Source organism: Antrostomus carolinensis, unplaced genomic scaffold, assembly GCF_000700745.2.
Source record: "Antrostomus carolinensis isolate BGI_N321 unplaced genomic scaffold, ASM70074v2 scaffold7035, whole genome shotgun sequence".
Lineage (NCBI taxonomy): Eukaryota > Metazoa > Chordata > Aves > Caprimulgiformes > Caprimulgidae > Antrostomus > Antrostomus carolinensis.
In genome coordinates, this window is record NW_010318347.1 from 2,534 (window position 1) to 23,166 (window position 20,633).

The 20,633-nt window shown below is 37.9% G+C and overlaps 1 protein-coding gene across 1 annotated transcript in view; it reads left to right on the forward strand.

The window, feature by feature from the left end:
- Positions 1-1,355: 1,355 nt before the first annotated feature.
- The window catches only part of LOC104520109 (dynein heavy chain 5, axonemal), a gene marked incomplete at both ends in the record, with an annotated part of 43,736 nt that continues 24,458 nt past the window's right edge, over positions 1,356-20,633 (forward strand). The window contains 9 exons of the mRNA XM_010168858.2: positions 1,356-1,568; positions 2,511-2,840; positions 4,179-4,385; positions 4,479-4,721; positions 5,523-5,677; positions 7,772-8,436; positions 10,139-10,419; positions 10,839-11,054; positions 13,715-13,882. Coding sequence (XP_010167160.2) covers positions 1,356-1,568; positions 2,511-2,840; positions 4,179-4,385; positions 4,479-4,721; positions 5,523-5,677; positions 7,772-8,436; positions 10,139-10,419; positions 10,839-11,054; positions 13,715-13,882 — 2,478 coding nt within the window. The remainder of the gene's footprint in view (positions 1,569-2,510; positions 2,841-4,178; positions 4,386-4,478; positions 4,722-5,522; positions 5,678-7,771; positions 8,437-10,138; positions 10,420-10,838; positions 11,055-13,714; positions 13,883-20,633) is intronic.

Here is a 20,633-nt window from a genome sequence, read left to right on the forward strand (position 1 = left end):
AGCAAAGAAAATACTAAGAACACCCACCTCTCACCTCTCCCTTCTTCCCAGGCTTACCTTCACTCCCAACTCCTCTACCTCCTTGCACCCCGAGCGGCACAAGGGAGATGGGGAATAGGGGCTATGGTCAGTCCATAACGGCTTCTCTCTGCTGCTCCTTCCTTCCCACACTCTCTCTGCTGCCTCATGGAGTCCCTTCCATCTGATGCAGTCATTCACAAACTGCTCCAGCATGGGTCCTTTCCATGGGACACAGACCTTCAGGAATGGACTGCTCCAGCATGGGTCCCCCATGGGCTGTAGTTCCTGCCAGAAAACCTGCTCCTGCATCGACTCCTCTCCACAGGCCTCAGCCTGATATGTTGTTTTATCAACATTATATCAACAAAATGAGCAGTTTAACACTATTCATCAAAATATTTTGAGGGGGTTTAGCTGTATCTTCCTTTCTATTGTCACACAGACTGTATGTCTCACTGGAGTTGTTCTTAGAGCACTTAATCAGCAATGATACAGGTTTATTTTTCTGAGGTATCAAAATGAGTACATTTCTAGTCAGCTCTATTATAAAGATAAGAATGTAAATGATATTGAACTTTGTCATCATTGCAGAAGAACTGAGTCTTTAAAAAGAAATAATGTTGTAAATCTGGAATTTTTAATACTACTTTTATGTCCTAGGACTCTTGCTAAACAAAATATTTCCCATGTTTTATATATATGCCTTGGTGTGACTTCAGGGTTACTTCTTTTTCTTTCCGGTTCTATTATAAAGCCTCACTAAATCTGAAAAGTGGAACTTGCTTTAGGGCATCAGCAGCAGCTATGGGAATTGTATGCCTTCGTAAAACCTAAAGATTCCTTTCTTTATTAAGAGAGATAAATATTAGTAAATGCAACGTAGCTGAGTTTAATTTTATACTACCATTCCTTTACAGTCCTTTTGTTGTAAGATATGGTGCTGTAGTGTAAACACGAAAAAAGATCTAGTTTTTCACTTGTTCCTTGCAGACTGTTGTAACACATCATCACTAACAGCTTGAATTTAGAAAAACCCTAACAATTGCTAATGCAAAGTTTATTTGCATCCTGAGTTGTCAAGTCTACTTGTTGTTACAGTAAGTCTGTTAAAAGCTTATAAATTTTAATACTTAGAAACTTTATGCAAAACATTAACCGAGAGGTTGGAGATGGTATATTTATCTTAAATAAACTGCTGTTTGACTTTTTGAAGTTAATAGCAGGGCTGAGATTTTGTAGATGTCTGTTTTTTGCAGGGCTACTGAGCATCTGCATCTCCTTTTGGCTAAATTCATCTGGGGTTACTGGTGCACTTTACTTAAAATTGATTTATTTTGCAGGATTACACAAGCAAGTATGATCCTGATGTTCACTTGACCAAACGTCTAAACTTTTCTTCTGCAACTCTGCCAAATATGTTCCAGAGGAGCATAGAAAGTTACATAGATAAAAGAATGGGCACCACGTATGGTCCTCCAGCAGGGAAGAAAATGACTGTCTTTATTGATGACATCAACATGCCTGTGATAAATGAATGGGGTGATCAGGTAAAAGGAAAACGTTAATATTTGGGAATTGGTGGTTTAACCATTACTGCTGATGGAAATTCTCATCTCTAGGTTGTAAAAATAGGAAAGTTTAGGAAAAGGGTATCATAATATGGACTAGACCAAGTTTTTGCCAAGAGTGATAAACTGTCCATCCCACAAGATTATGGTCAGCATCAAGGCACTTGGTGCAATCATTGTATCTTTTAAGCCTTTTGTTTTGGCTACATACAGAGCTTGCAGAATTTCCAAACTAGCTGCACTAAGAACCAATCTGGGAAAGGAAGCATACAAATCCAAGAAGCAGAGACTCTTTCCTTCTTCTGTCTGCTCTGGACTTTAAAGTACAGTCACTACTAGGTGAAGTTTAACATCACAGTTGACATCCAAGACTAGCGAGATATCTTGAGGTATTGATAAATGAATACTTATAGACCTATATTCTGAAAATCTGACTTAAATTCAAAAAACTTACTGCTGAGAAAAAGTAATTTTGCTGTTCCCAGTATTGCTCTGTAATCCTGTTCTCTCGCTGCCTCTATACAAGTGAGTGTGTGACTATGTGCTAAAGCTAACCATTCTTTGTCACTACCTAAGTGCCTGTGTCAATCTGAATATACAGTCTGGCTTGAAACTTTAAAGTGCTGAGTATTTTTAAATTAATATGGAAATCCAGTTGAATGTCTGACCTCATGTCCACCACTACTTAGCATGTGAAACTTAGATGCAACTAATCCACTGCATCACAGTGCTTGGTACCATGTTGCACAGCTCTATAAATTGCTGAAGTGCCCAGGAGAATACTTGGAATTTAAGAAAGATGAGAGTTCTTTCCTTCTGTCTACTAATTTATTATACTGGAAACTTCCTCTTTCCTTTTTTTAAGTTGAGAACCCTGAAATACTTAACTACTCTGTTTCTTTATTTTTTGACAATAACTAGATCACCAACGAGATTGTAAGACAGCTGATGGAACAGAAAGGTTTCTACAATTTGGAGAAGCCAGGAGAGTTCACAAATGTGATTGACATCCAGTTTATAGCTGCTATGATTCACCCTGGGGGAGGTCGGAATGACATCCCACAGCGCCTGAAACGCCAGTTCACCATCTACAACTGCACACTGCCTTCCAGTTCCTCTATTGACAAAATATTTCAAACAATAGCTGAAAGCTATTTCTGTGAACAACGAGGTTTCCCTGCAGAAATATGTAAATTGGCTTCAGCATTAGTATCTACAACTCGAAAGGTTTGGCAAACAACAAAAGCAAAGGTAAAATTACCTCTGTTAAGAAGCCTTTGAAACATCTGTACCATGACAAAGCAACAAGACACAGGTCTTTTATACTGTCATGTGTGTTCATACTTCATTTTGTGAAGCTGTGACCTGCATGTATAACTCCTGGCTGATGCTTGTGTTCTGAATTTGTTGCTATCAGCACCTAGTTAGCTGACTGAAAACATAATCATATGCAGTGCCTTCTAAAGCTAATATAAGAATTACATCATATAAGTATAATAAAGTAAGCATAGCTGATAGGAAGATTTAGAGGTCTTCTAGTTGAGAAAATGTCAAGGGCATAAGGAACCATACATTAAAAATTAGATGGGATTCTTCTGTCAAGACATTTGGGATTGTGAGAAACTTTAAAGATCTGAAATAAAGGAAAGAAGTCAAATGTGATGGAGAGGGAATCAGTTCAAAACAACCAAAACCTGGTATTTAGTAAATTTAAATATTTTCCTCTTCCATTTCAAACAAATTGCAATTCCTAAGCAAATATTACTTTGAAATAGAAAATAAAATTTATATGTAGAATGAAATTTGAAAAGTTAAGAGCAAAATTACAGCATGGAAATGTGTGCCGAATTGATCTTCTAATGAAAAAAGTGGAGAAGAGTGGTGGAAAGAGGAGGAAAGGCAGGCATTTGGTAAATGATCCTTTCTAGTCCAAAAAAGGTTAGTAGGAATTTCCCAGACAACTCAACTGTAAACATAAGCTGGGTTTACACAGAGAAGAGAGAGTTCTAGAGAAACTATTGACCAGCCAACTATTGACCAGTGTCTTCAACATAAATGATGGTTATTATTGCTAATTAACTGCCTAGAGAGAAAATGTGGCTTTTGCTAAGTTGTTCATTTTTTTTCAAATAATCTTTTCTCATTTTTCTGCTGTCTTTTCTTTGCTTTTCCTCATCTGCTTTTCCTTTCCTCATGAAACTTTCTTCACATGTTCTTGGAAAGGACAAAAGAAAGCAATCTGGAAGAAAAGGCAAGAGCAACACCACAGGTTAAATAATGCTGATATTTTTACTGTGGCCTTTAATGCCATCGTTAACTAACCTGTCTTGACTACCCTTCAGTCCATGTTCCTGGGACCTGAAAGATTCAAAGACACTTGAGTGAAATCTGCGTGAAATTAAAGAGCTGGTCATTGCTACTGTCATTTCTTTGTTTTTACCATTGTTTCTCAAATGCCAAGCATGTATTCCTACTTTAATGCAATATTGCTTTTGAAGTTTGTGAAAATTTCTATATTAATTTAATACTAGTTAGAAAATATTTTTATTTAGTAGTTATTTGAATATAGCTTATGACATTATTTTGTAGATGTTACCAACTCCATCTAAATTTCATTACATCTTTAATTTGCGAGACCTCAGTCGTATTTGGCAAGGAATACTTACAGTTACTTCTGAAGTCTGCCAGAGCATCAGTGTTTTGGTAGCCTTGTTCCAGCATGAATGCAGACGTGTTATTGCAGACAGATTCATCAGCCAAAGTGATAAAGACTGGTTTGATGATATGATGAAAAAGGTAGGCAAATAGTTTTCCAGTACGTGCCATGGAAAGAGGTCAATTAAATGTTTATGTTTCATTACTAAAACAATCCTTAATGTATTGTTGTAGATTGCTTCTGCAGAACATGGTCAAAATCTATTTGAAGATAAATCCACAGAATTATACTTTGTAGATTTTTTGCGTGATATCCCAGAAGCTATTGGAGACGAAGCTGATGATGCAGAGTTGAAGGCTCCTAAAATTTATGAGCCTATCCCATCTTTGGATTATTTAGCTGAAAGATTACAGGTGTTCATGCAACAGTACAATGAAACCATCAGAGGATCAAAGATGGATTTAGTGTTTTTCAAGGTATTAGTGCCTGTAATTATATTAATACAGAAAATGCCAGGTCTTTTGCACTGACTTATAAATGGATCTTGTATGTTTCTATTAAATTATTTTGGACATAGCTCAGAATGACTAGCCTTATATCCAACAAGTCTTACAAATAAATTCTGTAAAGCCATAGTGCTGTCTCCCAGCTGCCTTCACTCTCACAAATTATTCTGTCTCTTTGCAGTTCCTCATCTTTTCTTTCCTCTGCTTTGCATAATGCAAAGCACAACTTATTTGTTTCTACAGTGCATATTCTGAATATCACCTTGCATTTCTAAAAGTTACCTCCTTCACAGAGGCCTCTTGATGCATGATGCTTTCTTCAGCTTTAAACTAGATTAATTCTTACTCTAAGATAAATACAGCAATGGAATAAGAAATGTCTGTAGTGTACTTGTATTTTACTTTTGGCAGCCTATTTAGAGAGCCTGTAAATAGCTCAACTAAAAGGTTGGAGGAGGGTGTAAATCTACATCCTTTCTACTTTTCCTTCTGTTCCCTGAGGGACATGCCCTGAGCTCTGTCAAGTACAAACACTGCATATGACTTTGCCTCATGTAATCTTGATACAAGGACATTTCTTTTGGGCTAGCCCTACTGCCCTCTGAAGTCAGGGAGAAATCTCTTGTTGATTTTGATGAGTACAGGACTAAGTAGGCTACAGGTACTAGAAAAGTCATCTAGCTATTGAGAGGCAGTTGGTGATGTGCTTCTAGTTGAATATACATTATATTATTTTTACATATTTTCATCCTTTTTTCTCTCAATACACAGGATGCTATCATCCATTTGATTAAAATATCACGGATTATTCGTACTCCACAAGGAAATGCTTTGTTGGTGGGTGTGGGTGGATCTGGAAAACAGAGTCTGACCAGACTAGCATCATATATTGCTGGATATGAGACCTTTCAGATTACTTTAACAAGGTAACACAATGCAGTGTACATAGACATTTGTTCCTTAATTTGCCATAGAAATTAATGTCTCACAATCAATGTAAAGAAATGAAAACCTGTCAAATATTTTATTCCTCTTTGTAGACTACATTTTCAATCAAAAGCATCTGTGCAAATGCACAGTCTATAGATGACAGATCCTGGGTCTTTGTTTTGCTGCCTTTATGCTGTTGACAAGACATCTGCCTTTCCTTCAGCATTTGAATCTGCGATGCACCCTTGTGAAATGCCACTAAGATACCATTTTGCACTAAAGATAAAATGGAATAATCTGCTGGTGCATTCTGCATTAGGGGTCAAATGCTGATGGCCAGGGGAAATAGTAACTTTTTCTATAGATGCTTATGTACCCAGACTGTATAATTACAAGTGCTATCAAAGACTTAATAGTATGTAGTGCTGGAATTTAGTAATTTCTCAAAATTTGAAGTGTCTGGGAGTGACAACTGCCTTCCATCTGTTTCTCTTTTGACCTATGGTTTACAGGGGTAAGCACTGAGGGCTGGCAGTGTGTATTTCACTCTGCAAACTATCCAACACACTGAGAAATCTTCCTTAGAGAGCTATATTGAGTCTTTGAACAGTGTTATGGGGTTTCTGATGAAAGGAAACAGAAAGAAAGACATATCACAGCCTCTTCCTGTGTCCCAGAAGCAGAAGGAAGGAACAGTGGGAAGAAAATAAGAAGGGAGAGAAAAAAGTGCATAGTCACAGAACAGAGTCCCTAGACTTGCAAGATTCAAAATGCATTAATAAGGCAAATAAATATTTCAGTCACTTAGGGAAGGTTCATTTGCTGAAGCTAACAGGAGGTGGACCAAAAGCAGGTAGCTGAAAACATGTATTTGTAAAGCAGATAGTCATGTTTTGTAGCTTGCCACAGGAAGCTTGAGGAAGACAGTATCAGCAGGTTCATAAATCGATACTGAGGGGCCAAGATGGACATACCTTCTAATATTCCTAATACAATGGCTATGAATATGGAGAGGGAAAGAAAGAAATGAGCAGTGAAGAGTGGATGCTGGTACATGTTTTCTCTCTAAGTAGCATTTCCCATTGCTGGTGTTAAGAATATTGAGCTAGATGGCCTGCTGTTTTGGTTGGACACCAGTTGGTTGAACTTGATGATCTTAAGGGTCTTTTCCAGCCTAAATGATTCTATGATTCTGACTCAGTAGATAAATTCTTACGTTCTTATCAGAATACCACAAATCACTGTAACAGCTGTAGCTGACACACTGTGGTAGGTTGACCCTGGCTGGACACCAGATGCCCACCAAAGCTGCTCTATCACTCCGCTTCCTCAACTGGGAAGGGGAAAGAAAATATAATGAAAGGCTTGTGGGATAAAATATAATGAAAGGACAGAGAGAGTTCACTTACCAAAAACTGTCACAGACAAACCAGATTTGACTTGAGGACCTTCCCTGGCACAACTTAAGACCATTTCCTCTCGTTCTGTCACTAGTTACCTGTGAGAAAAGACACACACCTGCCTCACTACACCCTCCTTTCAGGTAGTTGTAGACAGTGATAAGGTCTCCCCTCACCCTCCTCTTCTCCAGACTACCCTCCCTCTGGCCGTTGTAAATAGGCGTAACATTTGCCGCCTTCCAGTCAAGTGGAACCTCCCCAGTCAGCCATAAAGCTTGTTCTCCAGCCCTTTCACCAGCTTTGTTGCCCTTTTCTGGACACACTCCAGCAACTGGTTTGGCGAGCACCTCTGCCAGCTTCCTCAATATCCTTGGGTGGACCCCATCTGACCTCATAGACTTGTGGTTGTCTAATTGGCTGAACAGGTCTCTAACCATTAGCTCCTTGATTGTGGGAGCTTTGTTCTGCTCCTTTCCCATGATTTGTGGTACTGATCTATCATTTTGGGAGAATGTTTAAGAAAAAAATTCCTAAAATAGTGAAACCAGGAGATATGGTATTAATTTCTTATGTAGGTTTGTTTGTTTTGGTTTGGTTTTTTTCCTTAAGAAAGCTCAGCCAGATGATAGACATTTCCTAAAATGATCTGTAATTTTTGTTCTCTCTTTCTTTAATCCTTTTCTATCCCAGAACATATGCCACCAATAACCTTTTGGATGATCTGAAAATCTTGTACCGCACTGCTGGGCAAAAAGGAAAGGGCATTGTCTTTATATTCACAGACAATGAAATCAGAGATGAATCATTTCTTGAGTACATGAACAATGTTTTGACTTCAGGTGAAGTCTCAAATCTTTTTGCACGAGATGAAATAGGTGAAATCACACAAGACCTGATACTGACAATGAAGAAGGAGTATCCAAAGCGTACTCCCACTGGTGAAAATCTTTATAATTACTTTCTTGCCCGAGTTCGTAATAACCTTCATGTAATTCTTTGTTTTTCTCCTGTCGGAGAAAAATTCAGAACTCGTGCACTCAAATTTCCAGGTCTGATCTCAGGCTGTACCATGGATTGGTTCCAGCGCTGGCCTAAAGATGCTCTTGTAGCAGTTGCACAGCATTTTTTAGTTTCCTACCATATTGAGTGCACAGATGAAGTGAAACAGAATGTTGTTAACACCATGGGAACATTTCAAGATATTGTAGCTGAAAAATGTGTTGAATACTTTGAACGATATAGGCGACGAACATTTGTGACTCCAAAATCTTACCTGTCCTTCATTCGAGGCTACAAAGCTATTTACAAAGAGAAGTTTGCCTATGTTGGAAGTTTGTCTGAACGCATGAGAACAGGTACTGTAAAATCTGTTTGATTTTTGTTTGTTTGTTTGTTTTTAAGAAGGTGAGAAGAATCTGAGTAAAAGAATGTAAAAGTATATATTTAAACTGAAATTCATTTTCATTTGAAAGCAGACTCATATGTTTTGAGCTGTGTTGTGTGTGATTTGTTTCAATGAACTCTGAATGCTGCAGATTGCAGATGGGTTTTGAAAATATTATTAGCAGTTAAAAAACCTGAAAATCCTACTTTGACATGTATGCATTCCGAGGAAGTACTGAGATCCTAGTTTTCATATTTCATAGAATCATAGAATCGTGAGTTGGAAGGGACCCACAAGGATCATCGAGTCCAACTCTTGCCCTATGTGTCTGATGGCGTTGTCCAAATGCTTCTTTAATATTGTGAAGCTTGGTGCCATGACTACCTCCCTGGGGAGCCTATTCCAGTGCTCCACCACCCTCTGGGTTCTTCACTTCTGGGTGAAGAACCTTTTCCTAATGTCCAACCTAAACTTGCCCTGACGCATCTTCCTGCCATTTCTCCTGGTCCTATCACTGGTCACCAAAGAGAAGAGATCAGCAGCGGCCCCTCCTCTCCCCCTTGTGAAGAGCTTAAAAACTGTGATGGGATCTCCTCTTCTCCAGGTTGAACAATCCAAGTGACTTCAACCTCTCCTCATACGGCTTCCCCTCTAAGCCCTTCACCAATTTAGTGGCCCTCCTCTGGACACTATTAGCTTTATATCCTTCTTGTACTGTGGTGTATTTAAATGTGCTAAAAGTAAATCTGAGGCAAGGTAAGTAAATGTTCAGATTCAGTCACTCTGAAGAGTCTTTTAAAGAAAATTATATGCCAAATGTAAAATTTCCAAAATATTGCACTTCACAAGCTCATAAACAGTAAACAATTAAACAGTTTCTGAAACTGAATGCTGTTCAGAGGTGAATGTGAACTTAACTGTTTCTTCTTCCATTGTTGCCAGATGCAGAACTGAGCTATGTACATGTATCTCCAACAGGCAGAAGGTAGCTGGGTACCTGTAAAGAACATATGTGCTTTTTTTTGAGAGTTAGAAAGATTTACGTGATGGATTTACATTTAGATGCATGCTTTTATATATAAGGTTTTTATATTTATAGCTTTTCTACGTAATTTTCTAATTGTTTGATAAAAATGGTAGAGCATTGCATTGTTCAAGAATCTTTAGTTTCTTTTACCCCATCTCATCTGGACGTTCCTGTAATGTTGAATTTAGAAGCTCAGCCTAGTCTCCTTGTATCATCATTTGCATTGCTCAGGATGGCAGGTTCCTCCTCCTCATCTTTGTTCTGTACAGAGAGTACGTTTTATGGTCTCGTGGACTTCTGAAATAGCACACATGATTGTTAAGAGTGCCATTCACAATACTAATGCTTTTCAATATATATCTTTAATGTTTAATGTCCCTCTCATATACAAGAATATAAACAAGTGATCAACAAGTGACAGATTCTGAAGACTCTTGCCCATTAAAAAAAAAAAAAAAGGAAAGGAAAATCTTTAAATAGCAAATCGATATTAGCTCTCTTAATTTTGGTGTTCAACAAATGGGATCACTCACTGGGGTTCCTAAATATGAATCTGAGTGATTTATTTTAAATATCCAAATTGCTTCACTGAGGTTTCTCTCTCAATAGGTCTTCATATTGCTAAAATGGAATTTGTTCAATATAGGTCTTGCAAAACTAATGGAAGCTGAGGTTTCAGTAAATCAGCTCTCCAAAGAGCTGGTGATGAAGGAGAAAGATTTGGCTGTAGCTTCAAAAAGAGCTGATGAAGTTTTATTGGAAGTAACTATAAAAGCCCAAGCTTCCGAAAAGGTGAAAATGCAGGTGCAAAAGGTAAAAGACAAGGCTCAGGCCATTGTGGATGACATTGCCAGTGATAAAGCAGCAGCAGAAGAGAAACTTGAAGCTGCAAGACCTGCACTGGAAGAAGCCGAGGAAGCCCTGCAGGTCAGAATCAAAGATACTCTGAACTTGCATGTAGGTAATGATTGTTATTTGTAATAATATGGCTTATGCTTCTGATTTGGGGGAAAAATAAATAAATAAATAAATACATAAATAAATAAATCAATATATATGTGTATATATATATATAAAGGACTAGCACTGACCTATCAGTCTGTGTCGAAAAAAACCCTGAAAACTGAATCAGTGGAGAGATAAGATGGGCAGTACCTACTCTACTCTCAGGTAATAAAGCAGTCATTGAGTGGTACTGCCTTTAAGGACTTTCTGCAGTACTGCCTCTGGGTGACCTGCAAAACTGCAGGAATTGCATTACATATACAGGCCTTCCAAACAACACCTTTCTCAACCATCAAGTGATTGCTTAAATAAATGGATTATTTTCTTTTTACATTTTTCAGACAATAAAGCCTTCTGACATTGCAACTGTTCGCAAACTGGGTAAACCTCCTCACTTGATAATGAGAATTATGGATTGTGTGCTACTTTTATTCCAAAGAAAAATAGACTCAGTAACACCTGATCAAGAACATCCCTGTGTGAAGCCATCATGGACTGAGGCTCTGAAGCTAATGAATAATTCAGGATTTCTTAGCATGTTGCTTACTTTCCAGAAGGTAAGAAGTTAATAGGGGCACTATTACTCCTATAACTATCTTTAGAGATCATTTGAAAGTGTCTTCCACCTTCAAAGGTAGTTTGAAACACATGAAGCTTTAGTGTACCTGTAGTGGTAGATATCTTTGTGGCTATATTCCTCTCAATTTTCATGGTTTATTATTTCAGTAATCTTTCTCCTGAGCAACACAGTTTGGATGGCAAATACAAGTATCCCGAACACCAGATCAAATCTTGAGAAGCATAGTGTTATCTTTATTCAGGCAGTTCCTGCTTCTCAGTAGGAATTTGCCTTAAAAGGATCCACTGTTAGTTTTTCAAATGGATCACCATCTCCAGTGCTACCAGGCCCATTTGTATATGAGGCACTCTAGAACTCCATCTCCAGAATTGTTTAGTGGGGAGCTAGGAGGAAATACAGAACAAAATTAGCTTCCTGTCAGGAAAAATACCGAGATATTTGGGAACTTCCAGTGTTCTTTCACTGGAAAAGTAGTGAAATGCAGAATGAACTGAGAACCTTAGTATCAACTGCAAGAAAAATAAACACAAACACTGGGTTTTATTTCTGCCAGAACAGAAACTTGTCCTGTTTATAGCAAGATTCACTGGGCTGTGAGACAAAGGAAATTTCTCTGCAGGGAAGAGAAGGAAGATGTCACAGGTAGCTGGACCAGGAAAAGAACTAGGACTATGGAATGGCAGAATCACGGCCCAACTTTAAAATACAGAAAACCAAGCAGGTTTTGGCAAAACCTGGATTTTCTGCAATGTTGTGGAACATACTCTTTCATTTGTACAGTGATTTTTTAAATCTACTTCAACTGTGTATCTTGCTGATGCCTTTTCTAAGCTACTGGAGTGTTTTTGTTGTGCAGAGAAACCATGATTCTCACTTATCCCCAGGAGCCATTTCTCCCAGTGATCCATATTGACAAGGCACTGTGTGGAAACTTGCATTGCCTCTGTAGACAGTCTCTTCCTAGAGATGTCCATCCGGTCACTTTTCCAAGTGCTATCTTCACTAAACAGAAAGAGGAAATGAGTTCAAAGATAATGGGGACTAATTATGCACTCCTTTTTCAAGCTTCTCTCTAATGAGGCTTTTAGTTTTGTCACTTATTAATAGTGTATGTGTTCCTGCTGGTAGTTTGCAACAAGTTTAACTTTACTCAGAGGAGTCGTAACAACATCTGTGGGACTGAGTTCTTGCAGGAAGTGATACTGATGAATGTGGTGAAGAACACTAGACTACTTATATCCATGATAAGGTACTTCACATGCTGTCCTCCTGCCTCATTTCTTATTTCTAAGACTAATTATATATGAGAAGAAAGCTCGTGGTGTCTGGAGTTCTGAGGAGACTACGCTACTTACTTGTTTGCAAGATTTTTGTTATTTCCTAATTGTTTTAGACGAGGAAGATTAGTGGATGAAATAGTTCCTTGAGTTTAAAATTCTTTACTTAAAAAGAGAAGTGTGACATTTTTCAAGCTCTTGAACAGAGATTTAGGCCACTGCTGATTGGTCTTTGCTTCACCTTTGCCAGCTTTCTAGCTCATAATTTTGAGAATTAAAAAGTCAGAATGTTGGTCCAGCAAATGCTTATGTGAAAACATCACCATGTCTGATCTTAGGAATAGTATAATGAATGTTTTTGTTACTAGAGTAGCTGGGGATCAGACAAGTACCAGACAGTCCTTTCTGCTATGTACAAAAGCAAGAAAAGGGTATATTGCTTGGCAATGTGAATAGAGGATGATTTTTAGATGCATTAGAAGAAAGGCATTAAGACTTTGCCAAAAAAAAGGGAAGATTCTTAATGCCTCTTTTGTTAAGCAAGCGTTGTTACCATGTATAAGCCCTTCTTCTCTCTACATTGCTTAAGGAGATGAATTCCATTTTCTTCTGACACTTAATTGTAGATTAGCCATCATCATCAAAGATCTAACTTTTCATGTTCTCAACTGATTGTGAAGGGGGGCTGGAAATCTGATATTAGAATAATGATGTGAACAGCTGAAAGAAATTGCTTTTACAATTAAGGAAAAGAGGTAGCTTTGGTGAATTGAAGTCAGTGCCTTGCAGTTTCACCCTTTTCCTTACTAAAGCTGCGTGTTTGACTCCCTTAGCTCTGTTCACCCTGATACCTGTCTGATGCCATGGTGAGCTTGTTCAGGGAACTAGCCTAGAAGAAAACTAGTCACTAGTTTGCTGACTTACATTTCTGTCATATTAGCTCCCAAACTAGCTCACTGAGCATTGGTGATGGTATTAAAGGTAGGGCAAGGACATCTGGTTGAGAGAGAGAGGAAAGAAGATAGAGTGCTATAGCAGCAATAACTTAGATCAGCTTAAGCTGTCATCTAGCTATGAGTACAAGTAATGTCTGTACATTTTATGAGTCCAATAGGGATATTAAATGCAAACTCATTAAATGCAAACTGTTGCAATGGAAATAGGAGCTGTTTTCACCGGAGTTCACAAAAAACCAACTAATCTTCTGTCCTTTATAAGAGTGAAAGGCAACAGTGTTATTTTATTAATGTCTTCTATGAGAGTGGTAGCACCATGCTTTTAAAAAGAAAAAATGTTTCCATGAAGCAGACTTTATTCTAAAATCCGTTTTAAAAATATTTTTTTCCTTTCCATTGACTAGGACTCAATTACAGGAGAAACTGTGGAGCTTTTAGAGCCTTATTTGGATATGGAGGATTATAACCTTGACACTGCTAAAAAAGTGTGTGGAAATGTAGCAGGTCTTTGCTCGTGGACAAAAGCAATGGCTTACTTCTATGGTATTAATAAGGAAGTTCTTCCTCTTAAGGTATTTCATATTACTAATTTTTCTGAGGGATGATTATAGTTGAATGGAAAAAAAATGTCTCATTATTTTGTCTAAAAAAGATCACAAGTTACAAGAGATTCTTGTTTCTTCACATCCAGTTGTGAACTCAAGCACACAGAGGTTAAACACGTTCTTGCAATTTTTCCCCCTTACTCAGCTACCCTGTGGTACAGTTGTTACTGTGTGAGTACAGTCAGTTTTCAATGGGAGCCTTAGTACACAGGTTCTTTATGGAACCTGGCTCTCTGGGAGGTACCGATACTGTTTCTGTGCTCAAATTTTGTGCCAGGAACTATGGTTTCAAAAAATCTTCTCAGTCCTACCAGCCTGGGAAGGAGCATACTCATTGTGGTCTTGGTAGAATCTGGGAGAGAAGAGAGCATTCTTGGCACAGAAGTATTCTTTAATGAATTTGGCTGGAATTCAGATCTCCAAGAAAACTTTGGAGTGTCAAACTGCTACATGTGAGTGTGTATAAAATAAAGTAAGTAGTCACTTGGCATAGAATTCTATTGTAACATTGAACTACAGTAGAAAGAGATCAGCTCCCATTATCTGCATTCCTTCAGATAGCTTTATTGTCTTGGAAATGTTTCATTTATGAGCATATTGAAAAAAAAAAGGGACTTTGAATATTTATATAGTGATTTATAATCATTGCTTCTACAGAGGATTTTATGTCTCTTTTCTGAAGAAATACATTCAATTGGTTATGCTTCCACTATACTTATGTTCAGTCTCCTGTTGTATAAGAGATGATATCAATGGTATTTTCAAAACTCTTGGCATATTCTTTTAGTATATCTAGACAGATCTAATTCAAATTTGTTAAAAGCATGATATTTTTGACTGAAGTAACTGATAGAGAAGACTATGTTTCTGTGATATATAAGTAGCAATTCCCTTTTCAAATAATGGGATATTCACTAATGAAAACAGAATGTGAAATGTGGCTACTGAGAGCTAGAAAAGAGAGCAAGACTTAAGAGGAAATAGTGGCTTTATAAACAGATGCAACTCTGAAAGCTGCAAAAGTACTTTTGCAGTTTTTATTTGAATATATATGATTTAGGATTATGTATAAATTTAACTTTTTATTCAAGTATTTACGTTCTTGTCACACTGTAGCTGATAAAAAACTGACCGAGCATTTCTTGGCAAAGTGATGTCTATTGTTTGGTATAGCAACAGTCATAAAGATTTTAAAACTGAAAATGACAGAGGGAGGAAGTGCTTAAAATATGCAGGAGATATTGCAGGAATCACTGTAGTGATGCTAAGAAAATAATTGAAAATAAATGTACAATTAAACTGCGTAAGGTACTAGCACAGGCTAAATCATCCAGTGCTAAAAGCAGTTTTACTGAATGAATTAATCAAGCTGCTCTATCCTATCTGCTGTTCTAGGAGATAAACCCCCTTCAACACCTGCAAAATCCATCCAATATATTTTTAAATTGCATCTTAACAGAGTGTCAGTGCCTCATTTATCTTAAATGTGGCAACTTGTGAAAACTAATTAATAGTGACTTACATTTTAGTAAATATAGTGTGCAAAAATTAACTCATTCCTAGAAATGGTTACCTACATTCTTTAGATATGTGGCCTGCAGCCTAAGGGTCATTAGTTAGAATTAAACACAGAAAGTATAACCAAATGTTGCCTGCAAATACAATGCTGTGTAGTTGCTTATCACACAGTGGTCACCATATGTGTGCTACTTTCCTATAAACCTTTAGCATGACCATGAGATGTTCCTCTCTAGCTTGTTACCTAGTAAACGAGCCTGCTGGATTAACCTGATAATTCTGCAATACCATCTGCTATTTATCCATTGGTTGGAGACTATAACAGCAGAATGAAGCAGTCCTGGCTTTTACTGTGATTCTGTTTGCCCCCAATTAAAATACTGTGTATAAGGGTATAATTTCCCTTAGAGATGTCTCCAGTGATTTTAATTAAGTTCTCCTCAGGTTGTTATGATGATCAAGGAAAGTTTGTCTACAGTTCATAAATTCTGTTTGATATTGAGGATTCTCCCTGTCAAACTCAGTTTTAAATATGAGACTTTATTGCCTTTTCTGCTTTCACTTGTCTCTATGCTGAACTAAAAATCACAGCAGGCAGTAAGATGAAATCTTGAGGAATCATCTCACTTGAGGAAGAGCTAACAGTCAAGGAGTGTCAAAATTTGGTGGTTGTCCATTTAAATAAGCGTGTCCTTGTCAAGGTGATGCCCACTGGGCAGGAAAACAAGCCTTCAAGTCTGAATTCAAGGCCTACAATAACTGTGGAAGGAAAGCATATACTCTGGGGGATGAAGGGAAGGATTAGATCACCTAACAAAACAGATTGAAGTCGGGACATGTAACTGGACAGCAAAAAAAGGAGAGTCTTTCAGTAGCTAGTAGAGGCTGTGAAAAGCAGAGAAAAGGCATGATCTCTGTGCCTTTCAAAGGTTGTTTTAATCCCAAAGAATGGTCAGTGATAGCAAAGAAATTGAGGCCAGGATTCTGTTAATGTCACTCTGCATGGATCTGTTTGCATGTGTATATATGTATACATATAGTGTGTATTTTTTTTTAGACTGATGAAGTGAAAACATTGTTTTTGGAATGCCTGCGAAACCTGTGTATGTGTTTGCCTCTCTTATAATGTTTCCCTAAATAATGATGAATCCAAACTTAGCATGATATTGAATCTCTGAGAAAGTTGATACAAAACCAGTAGAGTGTCTATGTGAAAAAACTAGACTGATTTGGGACAGGAGCAGCTTGAGATTGCATTTCCATTAAGACTTGTCAGTCAGGTGCTGTGTGCCCAGGGCAGAACTGAAATAAAAGGCAAAGGCGGTCACCCAGCATATCCACAGAGGCTCATGGGCTGAGTGACAATGTCCAAGTGCAAGAAGCCTTCTGGCCTGGTGCAGTAGTGAGTGCTCAGTGAACTGTAAGAACAGTGAGCTTTGAAAGTTAAAATTCCTGAAACAAGAAAGATGCTAGGAAAGCTCCAAGTCTTCCTTATCTGTGATGAACTATAAAGTCTGAGTTGGGTCTTTTTTTTGTTATTTGTTTGTTTGTTTTAATGAGTTCTCCTACTTCTAGTAATATTTCCTGAATTTACTCAGCAACAGTTGTTCTTCAGAGTGATCTGGAGTTGATCTGGGCATTCCATTCAAGAGCAAGGATAGCATTAAATGGTGTGAGCTTTTTTATTGGAGAAGGCATTTTTATTTAAATGCCTTCTTGGATCAGGGCCAGATATACTCAGCACTTTGCAAAATTGGGTTTGCAATGAGTCAACGAGAAACTTATGGTTATGTCAATACTAATAAATTAAACAGTGCTAGGGAATTTTTCTAGACATTGGAAAGTGATCATCTGCACAGTTAAATTGTTAGAATGATCCTTAGTGTGAATTTGGTCTTGGCTAAGCAGCATTTTCTCAGCAATCTCTGGGCACCTTTCAGGAGCTAGCTTGGTCCAAGGGCCGTTTCTACAAGGCTGTTTGCATGCAGCCATACTGTTTTAGAGGCTGGGAGAGCTTAATGTGAGCTGTTTTACGCTAGTTAACCTCAGTGCCAGAGAAAGTCCTGGGCATGTTTAATTTAACAGTATAGCTGTGGACTGTAATTGCATATTTATTTGTCCTGGTTTTATGTGGAATGTAAAAAGGTTAAAAGGGGCAGGATCATCTCACCACGTGGTATGACATCCTCTCTGGGAGCATCTCAGAAGAAGGTGAAATAGCTGCTTGACTATTTAGTCTGTGGTCCTTGTTGGCACAGGTATCTCCATACTTGCCCCATGCAGACAGATGCAGAGAGCAGATAGAGGCACTGTCTGGAGCAGATGTTGAGAGAATTATCTGTGTCGTTCCCCATAATGCCAGTAGGAGGAAAAGGCTGGCGCTCCTGCTCTCACGAAAGCCTAGGCATGTTCTAGCATAGCCCTCGCCCCCACCTCCAGGAGTACAGATAAGTGTGGATCTCATGTCTCGAATCCTCATGATTCATTCACGTAAAATCTATTTATTCAGTCTTTCACACTGCATCCAACTGGAACAAATTGTGAATCCTTGCTTTGCTGCATGACTCAGAGGGATGAAATGAAGGGTGTGAAGCTTGTTCAAATAGCAGTCTTGCTAAAATTAGAAAGGCCACAGTGGTTCTTTGTGGTTGGGAGACACATTTACTTCCCGCCTCTAATTGGCTGGAAATCTTTGTATGAAGCTACTTGTGACTGTGATAGCCTTCTTGTGCCGAAGATTCTCCTTGGCAGCAGAACCTGCCTCCTGCTCTTATGGCAAAGCTCTGCACAGGAAGCTGCCAGCCAGCCTGCCAGTGGTGTCAATACAAAAGCACTGTTTGTACCCATGTAATTTTGAAAAATTGAGTTGGAAAGAAAGACAGAGAGAGAGCAAATAGTGATGATTACACAGGGTAACCTGAAACAAATTCTACCTTTGGGAATCACATAAGTTGGTCGTCATGGTATGTTAGCTGTCGTCCTTGTGCAACCAACCATTATTCATCTTGTATGATTAAGCAGCTTACAAATCAAACTAATACCAAAATGTATTACTACTTTGTTATGTTTACCCTAAAATTGGCTGAAAGCTTTGGTTAAATTGTCTGCAAAATAATATCTTATTAATAAGTCATCTTCTAGAGATCCTGTAAAGTCTTGTGTGAAAATTTTTGGGGTTTTTTCCATGTTATCAAGTACAGTATGTTTTTTCTTTGTACTTGTCTGAAATATTTTTTCATTGTCGCTATATCTTCAAAGCTGGTAGCCTTTTAAGAGTTTTTTAGAACTGGGAAGTCTGTTTTATCAGTCTCTTGCACCTTTCTGGGTAGTTTATTGCTTCACGGATGTCTGTTTTTCATATTTAAAGGCATCATTGCTCATATGTATCAGGAATTCACATAGCCATTCTTTTCCATTGAGGTTCATGTCCTGCTGTGATAAATGTCAAGGTGAAATATGAATTCACGCGGCCAGGTGTAAGTTTTCTGTTGTTGCAGCTGTTCTGCCTAGGCTGTTCTTCCCAACTCTCCAATGATCTTGTTCCCTGTGTAACCACACTATTTTTCAGCTGGGGGTGAAACAACATGTCATAACTTTGTTTTACTCCCTTTTTTAGCCCTGAGAGAGTTTAAGGATAAGAGGATGCTCTGCACTGGGGAAGGCGGGATGGGGGTCAGGTAGGAGAGAGAGGGCTGGTGCACAGCTCCCTCTGGATTTCAGTAAGAAAGACTTGACAACAGACAACTTAGTAAGTTAACTGCTTTAATAAGACAGAATAATATGAGGAGTTTCTAATAGCTTGAATGACCAAAAGAGAAAGCTTTCTCTCCATGGACAGGATCTGCTCTGCACAGCATGCCATGGGAAAATCTATCCAGACACTGATGCTGCATGAATGTGGGGTGCCCAGCATACGAAAGGTTGTAAGATTTACTCACTATCCATGTTCCTGTTCTTTTTATGGATCTTCTAAAAGCAGTTATCTTATTAAGCCATTTGCTGTTGGGCCCTTCTTATTAAGATCCAGAAAGAGCTCTCCCACAGTGCACGACACAGTAACACTACATCACCTGCTCAAAACTCCTTTACTGTTTTTACTTTTCCTGATAGTCCAAGATTCACTAAAAAAACCCAGCAGTAGTTCTGAAATCTGCTTAGCTAGGTCTTTACAAGACTCACCGATTTAACAGTGTTTATCTCTAGGAGATGCCGTTTAATGTGCTTTTTGATAAATGGAATAAAAGTACTTCAGCATTCTTGCATGATAGAAATTTTATGAGCAGCCATTTCATTGGCTTATCTCCATTATAAAATATTTGTATATCTCTAGGATGTGTCAACAGACACAGTGGCTACAGTAAACAATTTTATTTTTAATTTTATAAATATTTTTGCTGCTGGTGCTATTCTCTATATGTGTAACTCAGAAAGCACTACTTTATTGATTAGTACATATATGCTTCTTTAATTCCCTGCTCACAGACCTATCTTTTGAAATCCACCGGACTTCATGCTGCATTTTTTATCATGCCTACATCTCAAAATATGATTTTGGCTCCTCTCTTTTTTGTGTGTGTTTTTACTATGCAAAGCAGGAAGAATTTGCTGGTTTTAGCATGTTTTGATAAGAACTCAATATGTATTTTTTAGAGAAAATCTAATGTGAAAACCCAATCCATGGTTATACTGTTTACTAAGAGCCACTCCAGGGGTTCCTTGTGCTGTTTCTCTTCTGGTGTGATGTAATGTGAGTGTCAAGTTTCATACTTGTAATAAAGCAGTTTTTACAGATTCTTGGTTTCCATCTTTATAACTCTTACAGCAGAAGAAATAAGATGATACATGACATTTAAACAAGTGTTTTAAATATTCAGAATAAATGGAAGCAACCTTTATCTGTAAGTGTGAATTTCATAAGAACTTTGTCAGTCTCTAATCCTTTGCAAACATGTATTTGGAAACACATGCTGAATTCACAGAATACTTCCCCTTCCCCACCCATTAGAAATCTGCAAGTTAAGAAGCCACATTTAAATAACTGACAACTCATTATTCAAATTTCTATAAAGATGTGAGAGAAGTAGCTAGAGTTTTAGTTTCCAGAGGAGCAATAAAATGTGGTTTTTATATTTTTATTGTAGAAGTAATTGATGGGAAAAGAGAGAAGATTAGTTTCCATTATTATTATTTTATAATATCA